The sequence below is a fragment of the Calidris pugnax genome, unplaced genomic scaffold (assembly GCF_001431845.1).
Source record: "Calidris pugnax isolate Ruff unplaced genomic scaffold, ASM143184v1 scaffold49, whole genome shotgun sequence".
NCBI lineage: Eukaryota > Metazoa > Chordata > Aves > Charadriiformes > Scolopacidae > Calidris > Calidris pugnax.
In genome coordinates, this window is record NW_015090798.1 from 771,950 (window position 1) to 794,542 (window position 22,593).

The window sequence follows — 22,593 nt, forward strand, 5'->3', positions numbered from 1 at the left end:
CTGGGTGTCCACAATACTTTGGCAAAATATTGTAGGCAACTGCATAATACATTCTTCATAAATGGATTTTAACAATTTAGTTTTTTAGCCACCGTTATGCTACTGACAGGCAGTTTTAAAACCTGCCTTCTCTAACAGTCATTATTTAATGGCCATATTGTGGCACCAAATTGTTCTTAAGCCTAAACTAACCATTTGGTATTTTAGCCACCGTTATGCTACTGACAGGCAGTTTTAAAACCTGCCTCCTCTAACAGTCATTATTTAATGGCCATATTGTGGCACCAAATTGTTCTTAAGCCTAAACAACTCTTCCTACTCTTTCTTCTCCCTCCTCACCATGTCCTAGTGGGCTTCTCCTTATCCATTTCTGATGCTTGCTCTTTATATCTTAAAATATATCACCTTTCACTTATATTGTCTCTACAGTTTGATAGATTTGTTTAAAATATCTTTGCTCCTTGATTTGTAACTGCATTGCTTCTACTTTAGATGTGGTTGCTTTAATTTCCCGCATTGCTATTGGCATTCACATTTAGTATTATCCTTAAGGAGATCTGCAGCAACATAATAACTAAAATTACAGTTCTTGTCCTACTGCTGGCCCTTATTTTTTTCTCTTCTCCTAGCCAGTCCTTTACATTCTCTTGTCTTCACAGCCGTGTATATTTCTGCATTCTCCTAAATTAGGTATCCATCTTCCATGTAACCATTTGATGCCTGTCTTCAAATCTTACTTGAAGGCCTGGCCTCTTGTCACGACAGTGTGGCTTCAAAGGTGTATTTGAGCTGTGCCATTGTTCCCAGTTCTGTCTCATCCTTAGACCTTGTCTTCTTCCAGTTGTTACATGCAATATGTTATGCCTAAATGCTTTGCTGCAAGCTTCCCAGTTTCTGGAAGGCACTCATCAAATCCACAATCTGCTCATTTTTGTTGTTCATTGATTTTTTTCTAGGTTTACCTTTGGTGGCCCTTTTTAGTCCCAAAAAGACCTTTTATAGAAGGTATTTTAGAAGGTGTTTCCTTGGCAGACTTGCTGGGTTTTTTCCTACCCCTTTGATTGCTGACCTTTCAGAATAATCCCGAGATTAGTCTTGTCCCCTTGTTCAGATCCATCGCAGTGGTCAAAGTCAGTAAACCTCCCTCATGTGTTCAGGGATCCTAATTAGAATTTCACCTTGAAGACTCAGCACCTCACAGACATGGCAAAACCCTGTAAATACAGAGTCAAGACAATTCAGAATTTTCTGTCATGTAGCAACTAGGTCTTTCATGTCAAGGTGCATTACACTGTATGCCTCATAAATGTCAAACCATGTATTAATTGTTTGTTCATTCGTTTAAGCTGCATGCTTTGAGGAATGCTGTGCAATGTAGTATAGATGGTGGTGACACTGGTGTTCCTAGTCCTGTGGCACAACAGAGCATACCTGAATACAAAATTGAAATCAGGTAGGTATGGATTCATTAAATCATTGCTTTTTAAAACTGTATTCCTTTTTTTTTTTTTTTCCTTTCCATGCTAGTACAGAATATGATTCAACTCAAACTTTTAAATTCTGCTGTAAATAGCTCTTAGAAAAATTGTGAGGGCTTGAGAGTTCTGACTGCTAAGTTGAGTAAAAAAAAATTATGAAGAAAAGATAGCTTAGGCTGAAATCTTGATTCAAAAGTGGTTTGATTACCTTTTATTAATTACTTAGTATTTACTGGTGTGTTTTGCATAATTAAAATTTAATTAAAATAAGGTTTTAATAGACAATCAGCTGGATGCACGAAACTCTCACAATGTGATTATCACAGAATCACAGAATGATATGAGGTTGGAAGGGAACTCTGGAATCATCTAGTCCGACCCCCCTGCCAAAGCAGGTCCACCCAGAGCATGTTACACAGGAACTTGTCCAGGCAGGTTTTGAATGTCTCCAGAGATGGAGACTTCACTACCTCTCTGGGCAGCCTGTTCCAGTGCTCTGCCACACTCAAAGTGAAGAAGTTCCTCCTCATGTTTAGGTGGAACTTCTTATGCACAAGTTTGTGCCCATGATGTAACTTTGAACACACAAAAAATAGTTTTTTCCATCATCATCTTCTTCATTGCACAAGTGTTCTTGATTTGCTTCCCATTCTTAGGTATTCTGGCCATAGTTTTGCCAATGGGGTTAATATATGTAAAATAGTAGAGTTTTGTTTTACAAGATTACACTTATTGTTCTTGGACAGTAACTGTGTAGTAAAAATATATTACAGTTTCTGGCTTGGTACTGAAAGTTAGTATTATCTTTGGCAGATGGATGGTGGTGAGCTGTAAGTGTAAGCAGTATGATAAAAATTAAGTTGGAGATCCATTCTGAACAGCCTTTCAACTAGTAGATACTTAATAAAAATCTGAAAGTGTTTCACAATCTGAAAGTAGAGAACGATGTATTAATTTAAATAAACACCAGTTGAGACTGATGTCACAAAAAAATATTTTTAAAACTCAATTATTTTAAAGAACGATTCGACTTTCAGCCTTGAAATCTACATCTGCTAACACTTATACATCCACTCACTACTCTTAGTTTGGGAATTGCTTCTTCAGATTTTCGTCCTTTGAGTATGCTGTCTTTTAATCTATGGAGGACATGCACAAGTCTATAATGTATTATTTTATACTGAAGGATAAAGTCTTTCTTCCATTAGAAAAGGCATAGCTTTTATTCATATTTTTTAACACATCTGCTAGAGGACTAGGGACAGGAGGTGTGCAGTTGCCAGTACCTTGGAGACAGGAGCTCTGACCAGGGAAAGCATGAGAATAATAATGAGAAGGTTCACTGTGGGAAGGAAATTCTTGGATTTTGGCACCAACCCTGAGGCTTGCTTGGTGGTTAATTCTAATTAGGTAGAATACTCTTTCTGGATATCTTAAGTGTTTTTCTGGGTCTTGAGTACTTTAGTGTCACACTGATGAATCAGGAGAAACTCGGCTGAAATCAGTGAGATCAGTGTTGTGTAAGTAATGTGAGATGAGCTTGGCTGGGATTATTCTAGGTCTTTTCATATCTGTAATTCTTTCTGGCTACAGCTCTGTTGGAAGCCGTTACACATACGAGGCTCAGATGGGCTCAGGAGTTTTTACTGTCATGGTGTTTAATACTAACTTGAACCACGTATGTTGGTAAAAACATCTGACCTGCCTTGTCTCTCTTTTAACATTGCATTTCCCTGATGGTCAATGTAGGACACTCATGAGAAATTACAGATGTGAAGAGTGTAGCATGGAAAATAATCTCATTGCTTCCTCCACCCTCCAATAACGTAACTGGTGTGTACTCTTTGCTGTCTGGAGATCAGAGCTGTAGTTTTCCATCGGTTTGAGGAAGAAATGTTATCTGAATGCAGAAAACCTTTGCAAATTAACAATTCCAGCCCTACTGTTCTCATTTGCCGAGGAGGAAGCCAACTTATGCAGCAGCTTGCAGGTGTCAGGCTCTTCTGGCTGATGTCTTTTAGCAGAGGTGATTCCAAACTGAATACATTAGATGAGTGTAATTACTGACCTTCATGTTCCTCATGTCTTTAAGCTTCATCTTGTAGCTTCATCTGGTAGACAAAGAAGAAAAGGTTGTTAAGCTGCATGGATAAGTAATATTCAAATTTCTAGCTAATGAAATGGAGAAGTTACTCATATTGCATTCTGGAAAGTCTGTATTTCATTTTTGTTTATCGTTTTTACTAAATTTGCTTATACTTTTAAATAATGTATAATGTATTTCTTCTCTCAGCTCTAATTCAGCCTCCCTGTCTTCTATATTCTCTGAATATTGCAAGCAGTAATGTGTTAGTTTACATCTTCTTTTTCTTTGTTTTTTAAATCACATAATTTTTACTGGACATGTTTAATTACCGAGATAGTACTGGAAACAGCCCGTGCTTTTGCTGCATAGACATTTACATCAGAAGTGCATGTTGGTCATTGCAAGTGGTAATGAATAGCTCTTTTACAAACAGATTAGAGTGTGGAAATGTGAAATACCAATTTCAAGATCAAAAAAAAAAAAGTACTGTTAATTTTGTTTGTGTTAAGAATCTTGCAGGGCTGTCAAAGGACTTACATTATTTCATACATTGGTACATTACTTCATCTCTGCAAGTCCTTTTTACTGGAGCTAGAAGCATGTTAAGTTTAAAACATATTTTGTAATGTACAATTGTAATAAGCATTACTTCATAGCAGCAGTGTAGGGTTCCTGGGCTGTTGTTTACATGAATTGACTTTCAAATGTTTTTAATGATGTACAGCTGTAATAAGCATTCCAGAAAACTTCTAGATCTCTAGAGAATGAACTGTAATTGAAGTCAGATGGTCCAAAATGCAAGAGACTTGAGTACAGAAGGAAATCAAATCCTGCCATCTTCAAGTCTGGGTTTTATGCTCTTTGGATTTAAACCACTGCAGGCTCAACCAAAGTGAAACCCACATCACTTGGCTTATGGTATCACAAGTTTTCACTCTCTTGTTCCACTGAGTTATGCAATTCTGATTGATTTTGTGTGTGTGTATATATATTTCCAGGCAGACCAGAAGACTTCGTGATGCTGAACAAGAAAAAGACAGAATGTTGCTTAAGACCATTGTAAAAGTTTGGAAACAAATTAAATCCCTCCGTGACTTTCAGAAGTTTACTAACACACCCATAAAACTTTATTTGAGGAAGTATGTTTTGATAACACTTTTTGTACTTCATTTGCCAACAGTGGAGTTTTAATAAGATTAGTCAATTTGGGAACTTAGAATTCTGATATTAAGGGGGGCAGAAGTAAGAATTTGAGTAGTGTCTGGCACTGGTTGAGGCTGCCACTATTCTTTTTGAGTTTGGGGAGGAAGGAAGGTTAAAATAACAAGTAACTACTATAACAGAAAGGAATATCTAAAGGCTAATGAGTAAAAAAAAGTAATTATATTAATTCTGGGTGGTAACTATCGACTTTCAACTCCTAGACTATCTATACTAGTATTTTTAAATAGAACACACTTTGGATATAATGAAATGAATTCATGGAGAAGTAGACATTATGTTATATATTATAGACTTAATTATAGCCCTCATTAATTTATGCAACATGTTGTTAACTATTGTTTTGAAGGGAAGAGGTTGATCAGAGATCAGATGAAAAAGCATATGAAGCAGAAATTCAGGCGGAGATAAATGAATTACTTGAAGAGTGCATGGAAGAATATGAAAAGAAAAAGGAGGAGTATAAAACTGAGCTACAAGAGTGGAAAACCTGGAAGAAAGCACAGGTTTGTTTAAATCATTCATTTTCACAAAAAATGAAATTACTAAATATGTTCAAAATTTGTCCTTCTAATACAGGAAAAAATAAATTCCAGGATAGTTAAGCATAAATGTCTACTTAGACTTTGTTGCTAAATTAATTGTTAATTTAAAAATTAAAATGTGCTAGGTTTTCGTGAAGCATTGTCTTCCTGCTATTGATTTTCAGCACTTCAGCAGTTCTTTCTTTATTAGTATTGCATCATTTCTGTTAAATTCATGCCCTTCTCACAAAGAAAAAACACGGATGAAATTTGTGTGAGTGGTGAAGCAAAATAATTATGGGGTGTTTCTAATGAACAAGTGGCTGATGTCATCTCATGTAAATTAATGTTCAGGAATATCCTAGAGCTTTAAACTTTAATTAGTATTCTAGACTTTTACCTCTGAAAAGCTTTATTGCTAATAATCTGTACTGTAGTTAAGGTCTCATTCGTGCTTCAAGGGGATGCTGACAAATACAGGAGCTAGAACAACACACCGCAACTGGATGATCTTTGAAATAGCCTGTGGCAGCCCCAGCAAAATCAGACTTGCTTTCATAGTTATGTGGCAACATACTGGATACCTCACGGTAATAGTGATTATACTTGAATATAATTACTGCCCAGCATTTATGGAAGACACTGATTCTGATGGGACCTGTTCAGCTACACCTAGCCAGTTGTACCTTCACAAATACCCTGGTGGGTGGTTCCATCCAATGCTGCTCTCAGCATCTTTTTATTCTTAGTCACAAACTGTCTTGAGACTGAGAACTGTGATTGTAGTTCTTTCCTTTCAGAGTGAAATGTAGTACACAGACCTTCCTTTCGTGCCCAGATGTACTTTATTTTATTTTACTCAAAGTACTTTGTTGGTTAATCACTGCAGTTGGTGTCTTGCTAGCACAGATCAAATGAATCTAAAGAAGATGCTAGAGGTATAAGAGACCAGATAAATTTAAAAGGAAATACAAGAACAAAAAAAATAGCATAAAATTAAGCCAAGAAAGAAAGAATATTCATTAATAAAAAATACATGAACAAGTTGTTTGGCTAAATACTTCAGTTAGAGAGGAAAAACTGCTTTCCTCACCTCCTCCAGTTTTGTTTATGGTGTCTTAAATCATGAAGTTGGCTGTACTTCCAAGTAATTTGCAAGTCTGTGAAAGGATGGACTTGCAGTTGCTTAAAGCTGAGCGTGCATGTGAACACTGGAGTTCTGCAGTTTGGGAGATGCTGAAAGGCGTGTGGTGTTCTGTTTGTTTATTTTGTTTGGCATGATGGAAGGGAGGGGATCATTCTGCACATGCTAAAGATACTGCTGAGCTAAAAAGCTTGGGCTCCAAAGTTTGTGGCAGATGTGCGTTCACTTTGTCAATGCGTGTGCAGACAGCACATCTCAAAGAACTGTGGCTACTGGTTGGGTAACATTCCTTAAATCCAAACAAAATGCACACGGTAACTCAGGCTGAATGAGAAGTCAGCTGCTAGCCAGAACGTTACTCTAAGTTGGTTGGGAAGGTTAAATAAATATATTGTTGGAAGCACATTATGTTTTTGAAGCACATGAATGGGATGCATTGCTGAATTCTGAATCTGAAGCAGCACTGTAGAATAGGAGAAATCTTATTGATACGTGTGGTGATTTTAAAATGGTGCAGCTGTTTCTCATACATTTTTATCACCGGTGAATCAAAAAGAAAAAAAAATTCTACTGATTGAAACAAGTTCAGGAAGAACATTGTTATTTTTATATGCAGAAGTCCAAGAAGAAAAAGAAGAAAAAAGACATTAATGAAGAAGAAGAATCGGTAGAAGATGGTGATCTTGGTGAGGAACGTGTAAAGCCTATCCCACCTAAAATGGCCAATAGCCTGGAAATAGAGCAGCAGGTTAGAGAAAAAGCTGAAAACTGCAGAAGGAAACCTGGAGAGCCTGCTCTAATTCCTGAACTGGTCCTGTCAGGAAGCATAACTCCAACGGAGCTGTGTCCTCGGTAAGATAAATGTTGGCCTGCAAATTACTCCGTTCCTGATTTTGTGCTGTTATTTATTTATTAACTGTTTGTACAACTTCAGAAGCATGTGCTCACCATTCTGTTAAGCCCGTTGATAAGATTTCTGCTTCTGAAGCTGACATAACTTAATTCATTTTCAAGTCACGTGTAACCTTGTATATAGTGGGCTTGGAGAATGCGTGTCTGCGCATTTCCTTTGAACCTACTGATGTTCCTTGACATCTGCACAGAATAGTGGTGTATATAAAGAAGTTGTTTTCTTTGAGGAGTCTAGGTCATTTCTGGCAGTACCACTCTTGCTAGCTAGTCCTTTACACCAGCTCTGTGCTATAGTCAACAAAAGGAAAGTAAAGAAGTCATGTTGTAAACCAGACATTTCACTGTGGATAAAATAAATAGATGTACTTGTTTATGTTCCTTTCCACATTTACACATGCAATTTAACATACATCTAACAGATTTTAGTAATTTTAAAACTGCTTTGTTTCATACTTATTTATCAAATAGCCTCATCAAGGAATGTTGCTTGGCAGGTCTACTGCCGATGACTAAAAACTTCAAAATCTTACTTTAATTTGATATAATTTGTTGTGCTTTGGAGGAAGGGAGTAGAAGGGAATTTTGTTTCCCTAAATAACTCATTTATATGGAGAAGGCTTTAGTGGATCTAAAATTTGACCTGTTCATTTTAAAATAATTTTATGTTCCTGAGAAGTTAAAACAACTGTTAATAGTTTTTAAGTCTTTCTTGTGTAGTGACATTTCTAGAAGAATACCATCTTTATTTAGGTAATGTCTGTTTCCCCCTGAGGAATCATATTCTCATTAAAAAATAACCAAAGAATAAAAATGTTATTAAAAATTATATGAGAGCTTGTTGATATATTTACAGAGGAGAAGTTTTGCGACGAGAAGATGTGAAGAAACGCTCAGCATTCATAAAAGTCCTTTTCAACTCCAAAGAAGTATCAAGGACTGTTACCCGACCAATAAGTTCAGATTTCAGAGTTCACTTTGGACAGATTTTCAATTTACAAATATTCAATTGGCCAGAGAGTTTGAAATTACAGGTAGACAATGATTCATCATAGTAACTTTTAAAAAGTTCGTATTGTGTAATTAGTGCTTTAATGCTTGTATTTTGCTCTATGGTAGAGTTGTAAAGACTGAAAAAGCTGGGAAAGACCCTTTGTAAATCATCAATCTTATACATCTTCCTTGCTTCTCCAGTCACAAACATTTAACTTTGCTGCTAAGATTTTGATGCTTGTGGGTTTTATATACATTTTTATATATGTGTGTATTTTATATAACATGACTATGGACTGCATAGGGGAAATTAAAAAATTTTGATTTAATATATTAGTGGAGCAGCCTCTTAATTTTAGAAAAACTGTTTTAGGTTGCAGATAAACTTTCCTAAATGGTTGTCTTAAAACATTATTGTCCACACAGTAAAATAATCATAATGTTTGCTGGAGTGGAATAAGAAAAAAAAAAATAAAATTCATTGCTGGTAATGTCCATAACTGTACTTGACTTGATCAGCAGTGCAGTTAAATCAAACCCCATTCCAAGTATGAATTAATGAACGAGTCACATAAATAATTTTCAGAGCCAATACAATCTATTTTTAGAACAGACCTGGTCAGGATCCTACTTCTCCTGTTAGATGACTTTTCCCGTTAGGTGACTTAATCACTGGTGGTTCAGGGGAGGGTGTCTACCCCTTGCCTGCTCCTTTTATGTAACACACAAATTGAAAAGCAAAAGGAATAACATCATCTTGGATTAAAAACATCTGAATGGAGAAATCACTTGTACCACTCTGAACCTGCATTTTAGAAAGTAAATTAATATAGTTGCCTTAAATGAATTATCTCATGCTTAAGTCATAGTAAAACCTCCAAATACCCTACAATATGTTTTCAGCTTCTCATGAATTGATGTGGAAATCTTTTACTATGTCTGTCGCTGTTTTCTTTTTCTAGATATATGAAACAACGGGTATGAGCAGTACCACCTTGTTGGCTGAAGTGTTCATACCTGTTCCTGAGACTACAATTCTGACGGGCAGCGCTCCTCTGGAAGAGATAGAGTTCAGCAGCAATCAGCGTGTGATGTTGGACCATGAAGGAGTCGGGAGTGGTAGGGACTCTCAGTCTTTCTCAGTTCCATGTTTCTCATGGTGCTGACACCACGTAACAGGAACAGGCTGGTGCAAGATTCAGTGTAAATCCTTGCTGAGAGCGTTTACAGCTTCTGTAACTGAATCTTATAAAATAGTCAAAATTCATATTATTAAAGTTTGCTGTAGAATTTTTATCTCTTACTAATTTAAAGCTCTATATAATAAAAATATGTGTGTTTGCTCTTTGGCTTTTAGTATTGGTGGAGTTCTACTAGCTATAGAAGGTGTTTGGGTTTTTTTTTTTTAGTATTTAAGTAATCAAGCCTCTGACCACAGAGCAAACAGATCATATTAATCAGTATGGCTCCAGTGATTTTAATATTTTGAACGACTGAAGAACTGACTGATTAATTTTTTTGTCTTCCTATTTGCTTTGATGACATCCTGCAATGCATTTTATCCCTGGAACTTTATAAAGATGAAACAAGGGAGAGGTAGGAAAGGGGGAAACAAGAATAATACACAGTAGCATATGGAATGTTCAAGTTTAAGTAATAAGTTTGAGAGCATCATGAGATGACTGACTTGCATAAATTTGCCGTATGTGAAATACAGATGTAACTAGAGCAGAATAATAGATACAAAGCTCTGGAGGAAGGTAATATGGTAAAAAAATCATTACAACAAATGTGTGTGTAAATGTCGTTGACCATGATGTTGTTGACCAAGTTGTTTCACACTACCCCATTTATATAAAGGCACAGCTTATCTGACTACTTATTTTCAGGAAGTATTTTTAAATATGTTTAGACATTGTATTTGAATGCATAAACATACGGCTTTGGGTTTTTTCCCCCTTGATAGGTGTGTCCTTTTCATTTGAAGCTGATGGCAGCAACAAAATGACTTTAATGACCTCTGGGAAAGTATCCAATAGTGTCTCTTGGGCAGTTGGAGAAAAAGGAATCCCCTTAGTTCCTCCAATGTCTCAGCAAAACACAGGCATTCCAAGGTAATATGATATGAATTTGCAGGGATTCATGGGAAACTGATTATACTAGTATTTAAAAAAACCCAGACTTTCATAATCAAGAATTTTCATAATTTTTTTCCTTAAATATAGTTATTTTACTTTGTGCTCTGGCCCCCTGCGGAAAGCTTAGGGGTATACATTTTTGGTAAATAGATTTTTATTTAGAAATTTTATCATTTAGTGCATTATTTGTAGCCAATATTAAAGTTAAACTCCAGCTGATCAATTCACTTTTATGATTTTCCAGTAGAAGGTGCATATATTGGCAAGGCACTTTCCTTCAATCATTTTCCTAAGAACAGAAGCTCCAGCTCTTTCTTATCCGAAGTGTATTTGGGGAAGGTATTGAAAACCATGCTTTAAATTCCTTTCTTGTAATTAATGATAAAAATTATGCTATGAAAGCAGTAGAAGTTGGTATGGGGGCTTGACACTATTAGCGAGTTAATCAGTGAAAAATTCACATCTGTCTGATCATTCCAAGATAATAGTCTTTCCTGGCTTTTTTTCCATCAGAAGTCCATTGACCTGCAGAAATGAGTATATTATTCCATTCAAAACAAATCTAATTTGCCCTGTGGCTGCAAGTTGGACTTTGTAGGTTATTTGTGTGTTTTGTCGCTTTTACATAATTCCAGTAAAGTCAAGGAGATAATAATAATTCTGCTTTTGTAATGACCTCAGGTAACTTCACTGTAAAGCCTTAAGAGTTTTCCCATGCTTAATAACACTGAGCAAGTACCTCTCCCAGCTGATTAGATTCTGTCAGATTTTTATTTATTTAGAGGCTGACGCTGGCATCCAAATCACCCTGTTACTATTTTTGACCCAGGCTCCAGCCGTTAGAGTAATTTGCTGATCAGCATATTGAGTAACCTGCTGACTTCAATGACACTGGAATAGCATGAGATTAAAATTTAAGGATGTGTTCCCAAAGGCTAATTTTAACTAATCACTGTAGTAAATGGAAAAATGGGGAATTTTAGAGGAAGTTTGCTGTAAAAGGCTCTTCTTTGAATCACCCTCTGGAGATGAACAGCCCTCTGTGACATTCCATTGTCTGTTGTGAAAGTCAGAGATGAGACTTTCACGCCTGAAGTTAGTTTTGGCTGCCCGTTAGTCTTCCAGCATGGCTGTGATCCAGTGTGCGTTTGCTCAAGACTGGTGCCTGAAGATATAACCTTGGTGTTACTGCTTCCTCTGCGGATCCAGTAACTGCTGGATATTTGGTCGATTCTAACTAAGCACAAGAAATATCCATAAGTTCTTAAAGCTTCCTTGAAAACATTCACACAAGTAGAGAACAAAGACTCAAAGTAGCACGCCTAACAGGAGAGAGGTCAAAGACAGGATTTAAGACATAGTGCAAGCAAGGACTATACATCGGAGAAGTTCCCTTCAGTATGGATTGTCAAAACTTTTACATTAACTTTCATGCTGTGAGGTAGTTTATCATCATCTTTCCTGGTAATCAGCAATATGGAATAGTGTAGATGTATCATAAATGTATCAATAAGCAATTTTTTACCCTGTATAAAAGTTCTATCAGTTTCTTCCTATTTCCCCTTTACTTTCCTTAGCAATTCACCATTCCCTCAGTTGCATGGCTACAACTAAGAACTGTGTAGTGGAATTTGCTCTTCAGTTTGTGGGGAGCTTCTAAGATTGTTTAAAGTACTTTTTTTATATTGCTAAATCAGACCTGTTTTAGGTATAAGTTCTGCCAATTCTGTCTTTCTAGTGCCTTAAAAAATTTTGATGCTATTGCATCCATTGGCACTTCGGGCTTAACTGACATGAAGAAACTAGCCAAGTGGGCAGCGGAAGCAAAACTGGATCCCAATGACCCGAACAATGCAGCTCTGATGCAGCTGATCATGGTAAGTGGCTTTTCCAGAGCTGTAGGGCTAAGGAGCTGGGAAACACCAAGTCACCAGTACTATCCCAGGCAACCTGCATGCATGCCAGGGAGGTAGCAGCATTTGAATTTGTGATGGATGTGCTTGTGTGAGTGTTAAGAAGCAAAATGTCTACTGAAAGTATGATTTAGTAATCCATTCAGTAGTGGGTTAATGATTTATTAATGAGTATGATTTATTAATCTGTTCAGTAGCGTTCTAGTGGTGAAAAAGAGGTATAAGGGAATACACAATTTATAATTATTTTTTTCTTTAAAGAAAGGATTTTGAGTTGCACAATTTTTTTCTTTAAAGAAAGGATTTTGAGTTTGCTGTTTCCTTAAAGTGCAGGAATATTCCCACTGTCCTTGTATGGTACTAAATAGGAAGTTTCTTATTAGTGACAATTGCGCAAAAAGTTCTGCGCAAAAATAGTAGAAGTTGAGATTTTATCTAAACATCAAATTGAGGAGTTACATACATAGCTTAAGTTATGTAAATGAATTGTCTTTACTGTACAGCTTCTTTGGTTGCTCTGCTATGTTACAGCTTTCCTACTTTTTATTGTTTCATTTATGTTACGAGGAAATAGAATCTTATTGTCACATTAAATGTATAATCTCGTATACTCAACAAAAATCTACTTTAAAACACTTAGCATTTCAGTCTCAGTTTGAGCCATTTCGATTGCTTTTGCTTAAAAGGAACATCCTTGGAATATGTATGTAAGACTTATAAGTTATTTTATAGACTTTTAACACTTTTTATGGAAAGATTAATAATATTTTGACTAATTTAGGTTGCCACAAGTGGAGAGGCACGTGTTCCTGATTTCTTCCGATTGGAACAGTTGCAGCAAGAATTTAATTTCGTTTCTGATGAGGAATTTAATAGATCAAAGAGATTCCGACTCTTGCAGCTCAGAAATAGCGAAGTGGCAGAATTCCGAAACTATAAGCAAGTCCCTTTACATGAACGAGAAATCAGTGAGAAAATCTTCCAGGTAGAGTGTTTTCTGAAATATTTCTTTCTGGTTTTAATGCTAATATTTGACTTGCAATTAAGTGAATTGGTCCCTTAAAGAATGTAAAGCTCTACTGAGGAGTAAAAAATGAGAATTTTATTCCTTCAGATCTTTCTCATGTTATCTTAATCTAATTAAGATAACTTCCTTTCATGGCAATATTTCCACAACTACAGTGTGGAAGGAGAAAAAACGCAGCAATTCCAGTAGACACAAATGTTCTAACATACCTTTTTTTTTTTTAAATGTAAGAGACTTTTTTTTTTTTAAGGTGATTTCAAATTTAGAAAGGTAATGCAAAGATAATTCAGGCTTAGACTTATTAACTTTTGAGCCCTTTCTGTGGAGATTGCTGGAAGGAATGACTCTAAAGAGAATTAAAACCTTCTTTATGTTGCAGTTTTTTCTTGTTTAGTACATTTTTCCAATTATCTTACCCTGTCCTGGCCTGTCTGTTAATTACCTTACTGAAATGCAACATGCATTTTCTATTTGGGTTATACTTCAATTATTTTTAATCTCAATTCCAATATTAGTGTTAAATCACGCATTCTTTTGTTCTTTAGCAATTCGTGTGGCTAAGGAGCGTTTGTGTTCATTTCTTAGCAGGACCAAAATCATCTCAGATTCTGGCACTGCTATCTCTACTTCTTACATAAATTTCTTTGAAAAATTCCTTTCTCCCATTTCTTTTGAATTATATCTTTTTATTTACAAATTCAGTCATGTTGGGTTCTTTGCAATAATTATTTTTCCTTTTTAAAATTTAGAGTGGTTTTGTGTATTTTATTTAAAGATGTGCCACATCTTTGATATCAATTTCTGATCCAGTTGATTTTATGGACTAACTTTGTTCATGTCATGTTATCATTCAAAAGTGAAAATCATAGTTTAAGAATTGTTTTATTTGGTTGGTTTTGGGTTTTTTTCATTAAGGGTAAATTGAATACATGCTTGAACACCCATTCCAAGTTCATTTTATATGGCATGGTCTTCAAAACTAAGTTTTAAGAGGTATTGTTCCTAGTTGGTGTACTAGCAATTTGGCACAGAAGTCTAAAAATTCATAGAATCATGGAAATATTGTTTGGAAAATATTGTCTGGAGGTCCTCTAGTCTTGCTTTCCACTGAAGTGGTGGGACTGTTGCCAGCACTAGATGAGGTCAGTTGTGTATTGGTCTAGCCAAGTCTTGAAAACCTCTAAATGAGAGATTCCACAGCCTTTTTGGGTAACCTGTTCCAGTGCTGCACTATCACTCCAGTGATTATTGAAAAAAAAACAAAACAAAACACACACAACCAAAAAACCATGTCCAACCTGAGCCTTCCAAGTTGTATTTCATGGGTATTTTCCTTTGTTATATTACCTAGAACTGCAGAAATTAGTTTAGCACTCTCCTCTTCGTAACTGCCCCTAAAATAGTTGTGAGCAGATATTGGATTGCTCGTTAATCTCTTCCTCACTAGACTAATTAAGTTGAACACCTTGTCCAATGCAAGAAAGATGCTGCAATACTGGAGCAAGTCCAGCACAGAGCTACCAGAATATCTACAGGGCTGTAGCACATGATGTACAAGGAGAGGGTGAAAGGACCAAGTTGGGTTTGGCCTAAGCAGGCACGGCTGAGGCGGGGCGTATCTTATTGCTTCCTTCAGGTACCTAGTGAAATGGTGCAGAGAAAACAGAGCAAGGCTCATCTTAAAGGCAGGATGATGATACAAATAAGTTACTCCAAGAGAAATCCCAATTAGACATAATGAAAAACATTTTTCCTGAAGAATGGATTCAAATTCTAGCACACATCCAGCAAGTTTGTAGAATTGCCATCTCTAGAAATACTGAACATCCAACTGGCAAAGGCCCTGAGCATCCTGATTGGAGGTGTTCCTGCTTTGAGTGTGAGGGTTTTGATCAGATGACCAGCAGAAGTCTCTTCCAACCTATATTATTCTAAGATACCAACCCCTTCTTGTAGGTCATGTACTCTAGGCCTCTGACTGTTTTAATAGTCCTCTTGTGGTCCACATCCAGTTTCTCCACATGCTTCTTGAACTGGCAGCCCCAAACTGGATTCAATATTTCAGATACGCCCCCAGAAGTGCCAAGTTGGAAGGTCTAGTAATTTTCCATTGTGTGTAGGTCATGTTACTTCTCATGGAGTAGCCTGTGGTTTGCCTTCTGTTGGTTGTCATTAACTGTAACCCCCAGGTTTGTTTCAAATATGGCAAAATCTTCTCACTCTGGCTGCTTAAAGAGCTTCCACTTTCTCACAATGTACAAAGATTTTTATTACGCTATTAAATCTCTTTATTTCTTGCATACAACTTAAAAATATCTCAATAATTGTTTCTCAACAAACTCTCCCACAAGTAGAGTTTCTTCCAGTTTTTTTTAGACACTATGAAAACTAGTTATGTGTATTAAAACACAGTTCAGATTTCGGGTCATCTTCCATTAATGCTGCGTCACTTGTGTTTATAAAGGATTCTCCTTATTGCAGCTGCAGTAAGATAAGCCATTTTCAGTACAAATGGAATTTCAGTTTACAGCAGCAGGTCAAAGTTCAGCTTTAAAAGAAGAGAGGGAAATCTTCAAGTTATTCATAGTAATTTAAACCACATGAATCTTGTAACTTAATGGAATTCTTGCCTCTGTTCATGGAAGTTTAACAATACTATTGCTGTATACATTAGCATTAAATATAGCTTTATAAACCTCTGACATCTGTTTTGGTTTACTGTGATCCATACATTAATATTAATGAAATACTTGCCATTTTTCTTGTGTGTAATAAAGCACTGAATACATATTGAATCACAACAAGTAAATTTATTTAGGACTATGAGAAGAGACTGCAAGAAAGGGATGTGATTGACAGCAAAAATTACCTAGATGCACACAGAGCGGTTGTTGCCAACTATCTGCAGAAGGTAAGCACCAAAAAATATGGATCCACTGTATTTCTCTAGGCCATATATTGCTTCTGTACTTGGATGCTTTATTTCCATGAATACTAAAAATTGTCTCATCTCATAGACATGATCTACAAACATCTCTAAAATTCCAGTTTAGGCCTGAAACTGGTCTAATTGAACAAGGGAAGGTTTGTGAATGACTCAATTTATCTCATTGAAAAAGGTGCACTATATAAAATGACCAGCCTTCCTGGATTTTTCTAGTAGTTCTGTAAATTCTTTTTTTGCTCTGGTGTCCGTCCCAGAGATTTGTGCTGCTGTTTCCCAGGTATTCTGATTTCCCTCTCCTCACTATTTTCCTTCTTGTAAGCTGTGATGCTAAGAACTGAATTATCTCCATCAAAGGGGCCTTAATCACTGTTTAAAATCATTTAATGCAATATACAGTGTCTTGTCCTGCTGCCTAAGGCAGAGGGCATATCTTCCGTCACATTACCTTCATTCTGGTATGAGAATAACATCTTCTCCCCCTTATCTTGATTAAATTTAGTTTTCTAGCCTGTTCCTTCTGTTAGGATTATATTCTCTTTAATCCTTAGGAAAAAAAAAAAAAAGGAAAACATTGGCCATATAACCAAGAGAAGGGTGCAGTTTCAGACTATTTTGACAAAATAGTAAGTGCAAAACATGGCGACCAATTTCTTACCAGTATTGGAAATATCAAAAAGTGTATCAAATCCTAGCCAGCCAGCAAAATATGTAATGTGATTATAAGGTTGATTTGATGTAGGACAAAAGAAATAAAGAATCATAGACAATGAAGAGTGTTTCAATCTTCCAGGCAGGTGCCAAAGCCCAGGTTCAGTATGAGAATATAAAAAAAAATATATATTTTTAACAAAGCTGTCATGTCTGTGTCAGCTCCATATGTTTTGCATCGTATTTAGGTGTGTAGTCAAACATATGGTTTATGCAGCGCCCTGGATAATAGTAGAGTAGTACTGAGTAACATACATTATGGTGCCTTTATTTGTCCCTCTTTTAGATACATACAAGCAGCCTTTTTAAAGATAGTATTTGGATATTTTACACTTCTATAAATTGTAATATGTCCTTGAAATTTAGATTGCTCACATCAGAACAGAAATTCGGTTCACTCTGAAATGTGATCTTTATATGCCTTTCACTTCTACGCACAGATATTATAATAACTTAAATAAAAACCAAAGGGAGCTGTATCCCAGAAAATTGTTTGTTGTTGCTGTTCTGCAACTGATCTGTTAATTGCACAGTATATAAAGGCATTATTTGTAAAATGAGCTTATATTACATTCTCAAGAAATATCTAGTTGAAAGAAAAATTTTGTTGGACCACGACTCTTTTAAAAGTGGGGAAAAATAATGTATATTTAGGCATTTTGTTTGTGTTTAATGGACAGAATGCAAATATTTGCCGTGGGTTTGGATTATAAATGTAATTTTGGCTCTTCTCCCTCCCCATTCACAGGTTCGAGAATCAGTAATAAACCGTTTCCTCATAGCAAAACACCATTTCATTCTCTCTGACCTTGTCAATGAAGAGGAGATTCCCAGCTTGGGGTAAGGGAGCTATCTTTATTTTTTATACATTAAAGCAATTAATGTAGAACCACCTCTGATCTTTTTTTGCAAAGTGTATTGATGTGACTACCTGATGTGACTTGGTGTTAAGCATACTATATAAGCTTCCAATTGCTATGTGCCCCTCTGCCAGTACAGACTGTGTATTGATACACAAAGTACGTCAAAACTTTTATAAGAAAAAATCTGGTTTTGGTAGAAGTAATGTGACAGCATGTAAATAAGATTTAGCAGGGTATAATGTATCAGGCTGTGATCTGAGCGTAGCCCTAGCTGATGCCAGATGGAATGATGTCAAATATCAGACAAGCATCAGAGGTAGCAACAGCACTACTGGTTCTATAGGTGATGCTCGCTTTGAGTCAGTGCACATGCTCTGCAAATAACGTGCAATAGATTTTTTTAACAGTCATTTTCTTTATTTTACTTCTCACGTGTTTCTGTTTGCTGTTGCTGGATGTTGTCAGATGCTGTTTGCCTTCAGAAATGTTACTGGGTTTGGAAATTACTTCTTTTTTTTTCTATTAAAATTATTATTTGTTTTATTATTTAAACACTTTCTTTGAGTTTTTGTTCCAAATCACATCCTTGTTGATTTTTACATTTATCAGCCATCACAGCATAGATGACTCTTAATTAGTGTTGTAGTATTGATCACTTAAAATCTATGTAAGCAAGCAGGTTGTGAAAGATAGTTCTTTTTAATTTTATGTAGAAGTTGCTTGTGTTGACTATAAACATGACACCCTTAAAGTACAGACAAAGCTTTTTCAATCAGCAGTATCAATCTAAACAGTTCCATCTGCTGGAGGTACAGAGACTTGCTGTCCTACAAATGAGTTCATCCTACTTTTTAGTTCATGTTTTCACATCACAGAATGGAAAAATCCTAATGAGACTATAATCAGCTTTTTGAGTTGTTTAAAATAAAATGCTTCATTGGTACTTTCTTATCATGAATACTAATTCATATGCTAATATATATGGTTAGCGAATTTAAAATACATCGTGATTTGTTTAAAGCATCTACTTAGTGAGATTTTTCAGTCTTGTATATAAGACTGAAATATAATAATATCATAATTGTATAATTATTATTATATTTCAGATATTCAGAGATATTCAGTGTTATTTTAACAGTAATTACTGTGATTTTTTAATTATGTATAAGGAAATAATGTCATTGCCTATCAGTTTTTAAGGTTTATTTTGGAATGTCTGCAGTTAATATTAATGATATGAAAAAACATACATCTGCTTTTTATTCTTTTCCTGTGCTTTTGTTTTGTTTGTTTGTTTTTTTCTCCTTTTGGTTCTGCTTTGCCTTGGGTTATAAGTTCTGAGGGTCCAGGGTATGTTGTGGCATATTCATTCTGCTTCCTTTCTATAGTTTGTTGTACATAGCTGTGTAATTAGATTTTTTGCCTATTCCGTCCAGTGGTTGTTGTCATCTGCTAGATACCTTGTGTAGAGCACTGTAGTTTAGATCTATCTTGAAGCTGTGTAATTGTCGTATTTGTATCTTACCTAGTTTTGGAAAAAAGAACAGGTTTTTTGCACATTTAAGTTATAATTTCTGAAATATAATACAGAACTGGATTGTGTAGTACAAAACAAAACATATTGACATTTCATAGAGTTTTGTATGGCACTAACAGGAGCATATATTTCCTTTTTTCTGTTAGTTTTTGCATGTGTGTCATGGAAACTCTAGAGTGCTGGATTCTATGCAAAAATGACTAAATAGCTCTTTTATGTTTATTAGTATTTTGGGACTCAGCCTCTTTAAACTGACAGAGCCAAAACGGCCGTTAAAGCCAAGAAGAAAAGAAAGAAAGAAGGTCACAGCACAGAATTTATCAGATGGAGACATTAAACTGTTGGTGAACATCATTAGAGCTTATGATATTCCAGTGAGAAAACCAGTGATGAGGTATGTGTTTAAATGCCCCTTTCCAGTACAGATTCACTTTCTGGTTTCTGCTGGCTTGAGGACAGCTGAAGCAACTAATGTTGAAATTCAGCCATGTGTGTTATTTTGATCCTCATGATAAAAATGTATATACCTTTATCTTTGTATTTAAAATGATAAAGAACTGCTGATTTGTAATTTTAGAATCACAGAATCATAGAACAGTTTGGGTTGGAAGGGACCTCAAAAAGTCATCTAGTCCAGCCTCCCTTGCAATGAGCAACCTCCCTTGCCATTCTGTAGAATAATATGAGCATTTATCCATAGCTGCTAAATTCAAGAAATGTTTTACCAAAAACTGCATTCATCTGCTTGAGGAAAAAAAACACCTGGGAGATAACTTACATTATATTCTAGTAACATCAGATGAATTATACCTTAAGCAAGCCTGCTAGTTAGGGCAAGTTTAACTCATAAAACCAAAAATAAGTATTTAAAAAAATTCAGTTCTTCATTGCAGAAGATATTTCCCTATATCTTCTGCAATAGCTTCTATTTGCCTATATTTGCCTCCTGAGTGTAGCATGTTGGTCTTCTCCTTCATGAACCGTTTATTTAAGTTAATGGACTGAGCCTAATTGGGCTCTGACTAATTTTAAAGGTGACCATTACCTTCGGGCACATTGAGGCGGTGTCGTGTAGAGTTATTGGAGTTGTGAACAGTTTGGGTCAGTTCCAGAAGGAACATATTAGTGCAGCGTTTTCTCTCTCTCTGTCTCCCCAAGTGAGTACACCTTGCATTTACCTCCCAGGTAGTTTCAAGCTGACCAGTTTCTGCGCGTACAGGTTTTAGCGTCTTCTGCTGGTTTATCTCTTTACTATAATAAAGGTTCTGTTGGATTTCTGTGAATAAATTCAAACTGAGAAAAGCAATTCGTATTTAGAAGCACGTTGACAGGAAGGAAAAGTTGAAAATTTCAACTCATTATCAGTATTACAAAAACAACTAAACAACCCTCCCAGTCTTTTTGCATTATATGATATTGTATTTTGAGCTGCTTTCTCCATGAGTAGTTCCTCTTTTATAATCTTTACTGTGGTGTTACTACAGAAAAAGTTATGTGGAAACACTATAAACATAAACACATTAACATTTATTTTATTTCACTCATGGGTTGCTGATTGTGTAATATTCATATGGGTTTAATTTTGTCGTAGAGGCCTTGCCTGGATACCGTGAAGTCTACAATGTTTATGAATTCTGTGGGGATTCATCTCCTTAAACTGAAAAACCTGTAGCTCAAGGAGATCATGCAGCAGAGGCAAAAAAATAAATGTCTGGGGTTGATAAGCTCTTCAGAAAAGAGAGAGCCTCCAGGCACAAAGCACTGGTTTGTGATGAGGCTTACAAGAGCTATACACTCACCACCCCTCTCTGGCATTCTTCTCATGTTATTTGATCAAATAAATATCTTTCCAAGGCTGAAGTCATAACATAAAAATATCAGAAGCATTTCCAAAATTCTGTATAGTTAATACAGAATGTGAGGGGTTGATATTTTGGAATGTGTTCTCTGTCTTTTCTTCTTGTTGTCTGTTTCCTCTCACAGCAAACTTCAACAACCGTCCAAATCTTCAAGGTCCTTCAACGAGATGTTTGCAGCCTCTCCATTGGCTCGGAGCCCAGCTGATAGCCCAGACTGGGTGTTCAACCAGGTACCTCACAAAACTAACATCTCCTTACCTGAAGTTGTGAGCATTCCTCTTTTCCACAAACAGTAACACTTACCATCAGAAAGATATCATATTAGTGAGGTTGGCTTGCCCACTCCTTGGTCTCTAAGAAGACAATAGAGCTGTGAAAGGTTCAGGGAGGGGCAAAAAAGATGTCAGAAATACAGAATGGCTACTGTACAGTGAAAAACAGTAGAGCTTTTCAGCCAGAATGGCAGTAACTGTGAGTAGGGGAGGAGGAATATGGTAGAGAGGCACAAACTCATGAGTCATACAGAGAATGCGGAGGGGGATTGACTGTTCACTGGCTCTTCTAGTACAAGGGTGAGGGATGGTCAAAGCTGGTAGGAGTGAGGTTCAGAACCAAGAGAAGGTTGTGATTCCTCATGCAGCAGTTAGTAGGTGCCCAGAAAAGTTACTTACATGTATTGTGGAATAAAGAGGTTTGCTTGCATTGAAGTGGGTATTGGACAAGTATGTGGAAGAGTGATCCATTGGGAGTTACGAAGTAGAACAACCATCACAGGCTTAGGAAAGTCCTTCATCTGGAAACGGTTGAAGTCTGGAAGAGTAATAGGACAAAATATCATATAAGCTGGCTCTGTTCTTACTCTTCTGTACGTATCTGCTGATGGCCATTTTCACAGCCTGAATTTTGGGCCTGGTGCACTCTTGGTTTAAGCCAGCACAGCCATTCTTAGGGCTGATACTGAAACTACATTTGCTTGCTATTTAGAACTAAATTCAGGATCCTTCTGAACGAGGATGGAAGTCCTTCACATTTTTTTTTCCTATTTTTCCTATGATCTTCCTTCTTGAAAAGTAGAAAAGGTTCTGTCATGGGCATTTGAACGCTAATGAAATGCTCCATTAAGGCATTTTTAATCACATTAGGGGCTTGTTGTGTCTAGATGGGAGTTGCTTATCTGCAATCGGGCCCGGTTCCAGAGACAAGCGGGACCGCAGCAGGCGGGCTGCTTGGATTGCAGATAAGAGGA

At 36.3% G+C, this 22,593-nt stretch overlaps 1 protein-coding gene across 3 annotated transcripts in view; it reads left to right on the plus strand.

Annotated features, from left to right (window-relative positions):
* CC2D2A (coiled-coil and C2 domain containing 2A) overlaps positions 1-22,593 on the plus strand; it is a 57,741-nt gene that overhangs the window by 18,783 nt on the left and 16,365 nt on the right. For all 3 annotated transcript variants that reach the window (XM_014937096.1, XM_014937093.1, XM_014937095.1), the window contains exons 10-22: positions 1,347-1,453; positions 4,563-4,703; positions 5,135-5,291; positions 7,070-7,305; positions 8,219-8,396; positions 9,318-9,474; positions 10,322-10,469; positions 12,232-12,370; positions 13,188-13,391; positions 16,252-16,344; positions 17,837-17,928; positions 19,715-19,882; positions 21,472-21,577. In XM_014937096.1, the coding sequence (XP_014792582.1) occupies positions 1,347-1,453; positions 4,563-4,703; positions 5,135-5,291; positions 7,070-7,305; positions 8,219-8,396; positions 9,318-9,474; positions 10,322-10,469; positions 12,232-12,370; positions 13,188-13,391; positions 16,252-16,344; positions 17,837-17,928; positions 19,715-19,882; positions 21,472-21,577 (1,926 nt within the window). The remainder of the gene's footprint in view (positions 1-1,346; positions 1,454-4,562; positions 4,704-5,134; positions 5,292-7,069; positions 7,306-8,218; positions 8,397-9,317; positions 9,475-10,321; positions 10,470-12,231; positions 12,371-13,187; positions 13,392-16,251; positions 16,345-17,836; positions 17,929-19,714; positions 19,883-21,471; positions 21,578-22,593) is intronic.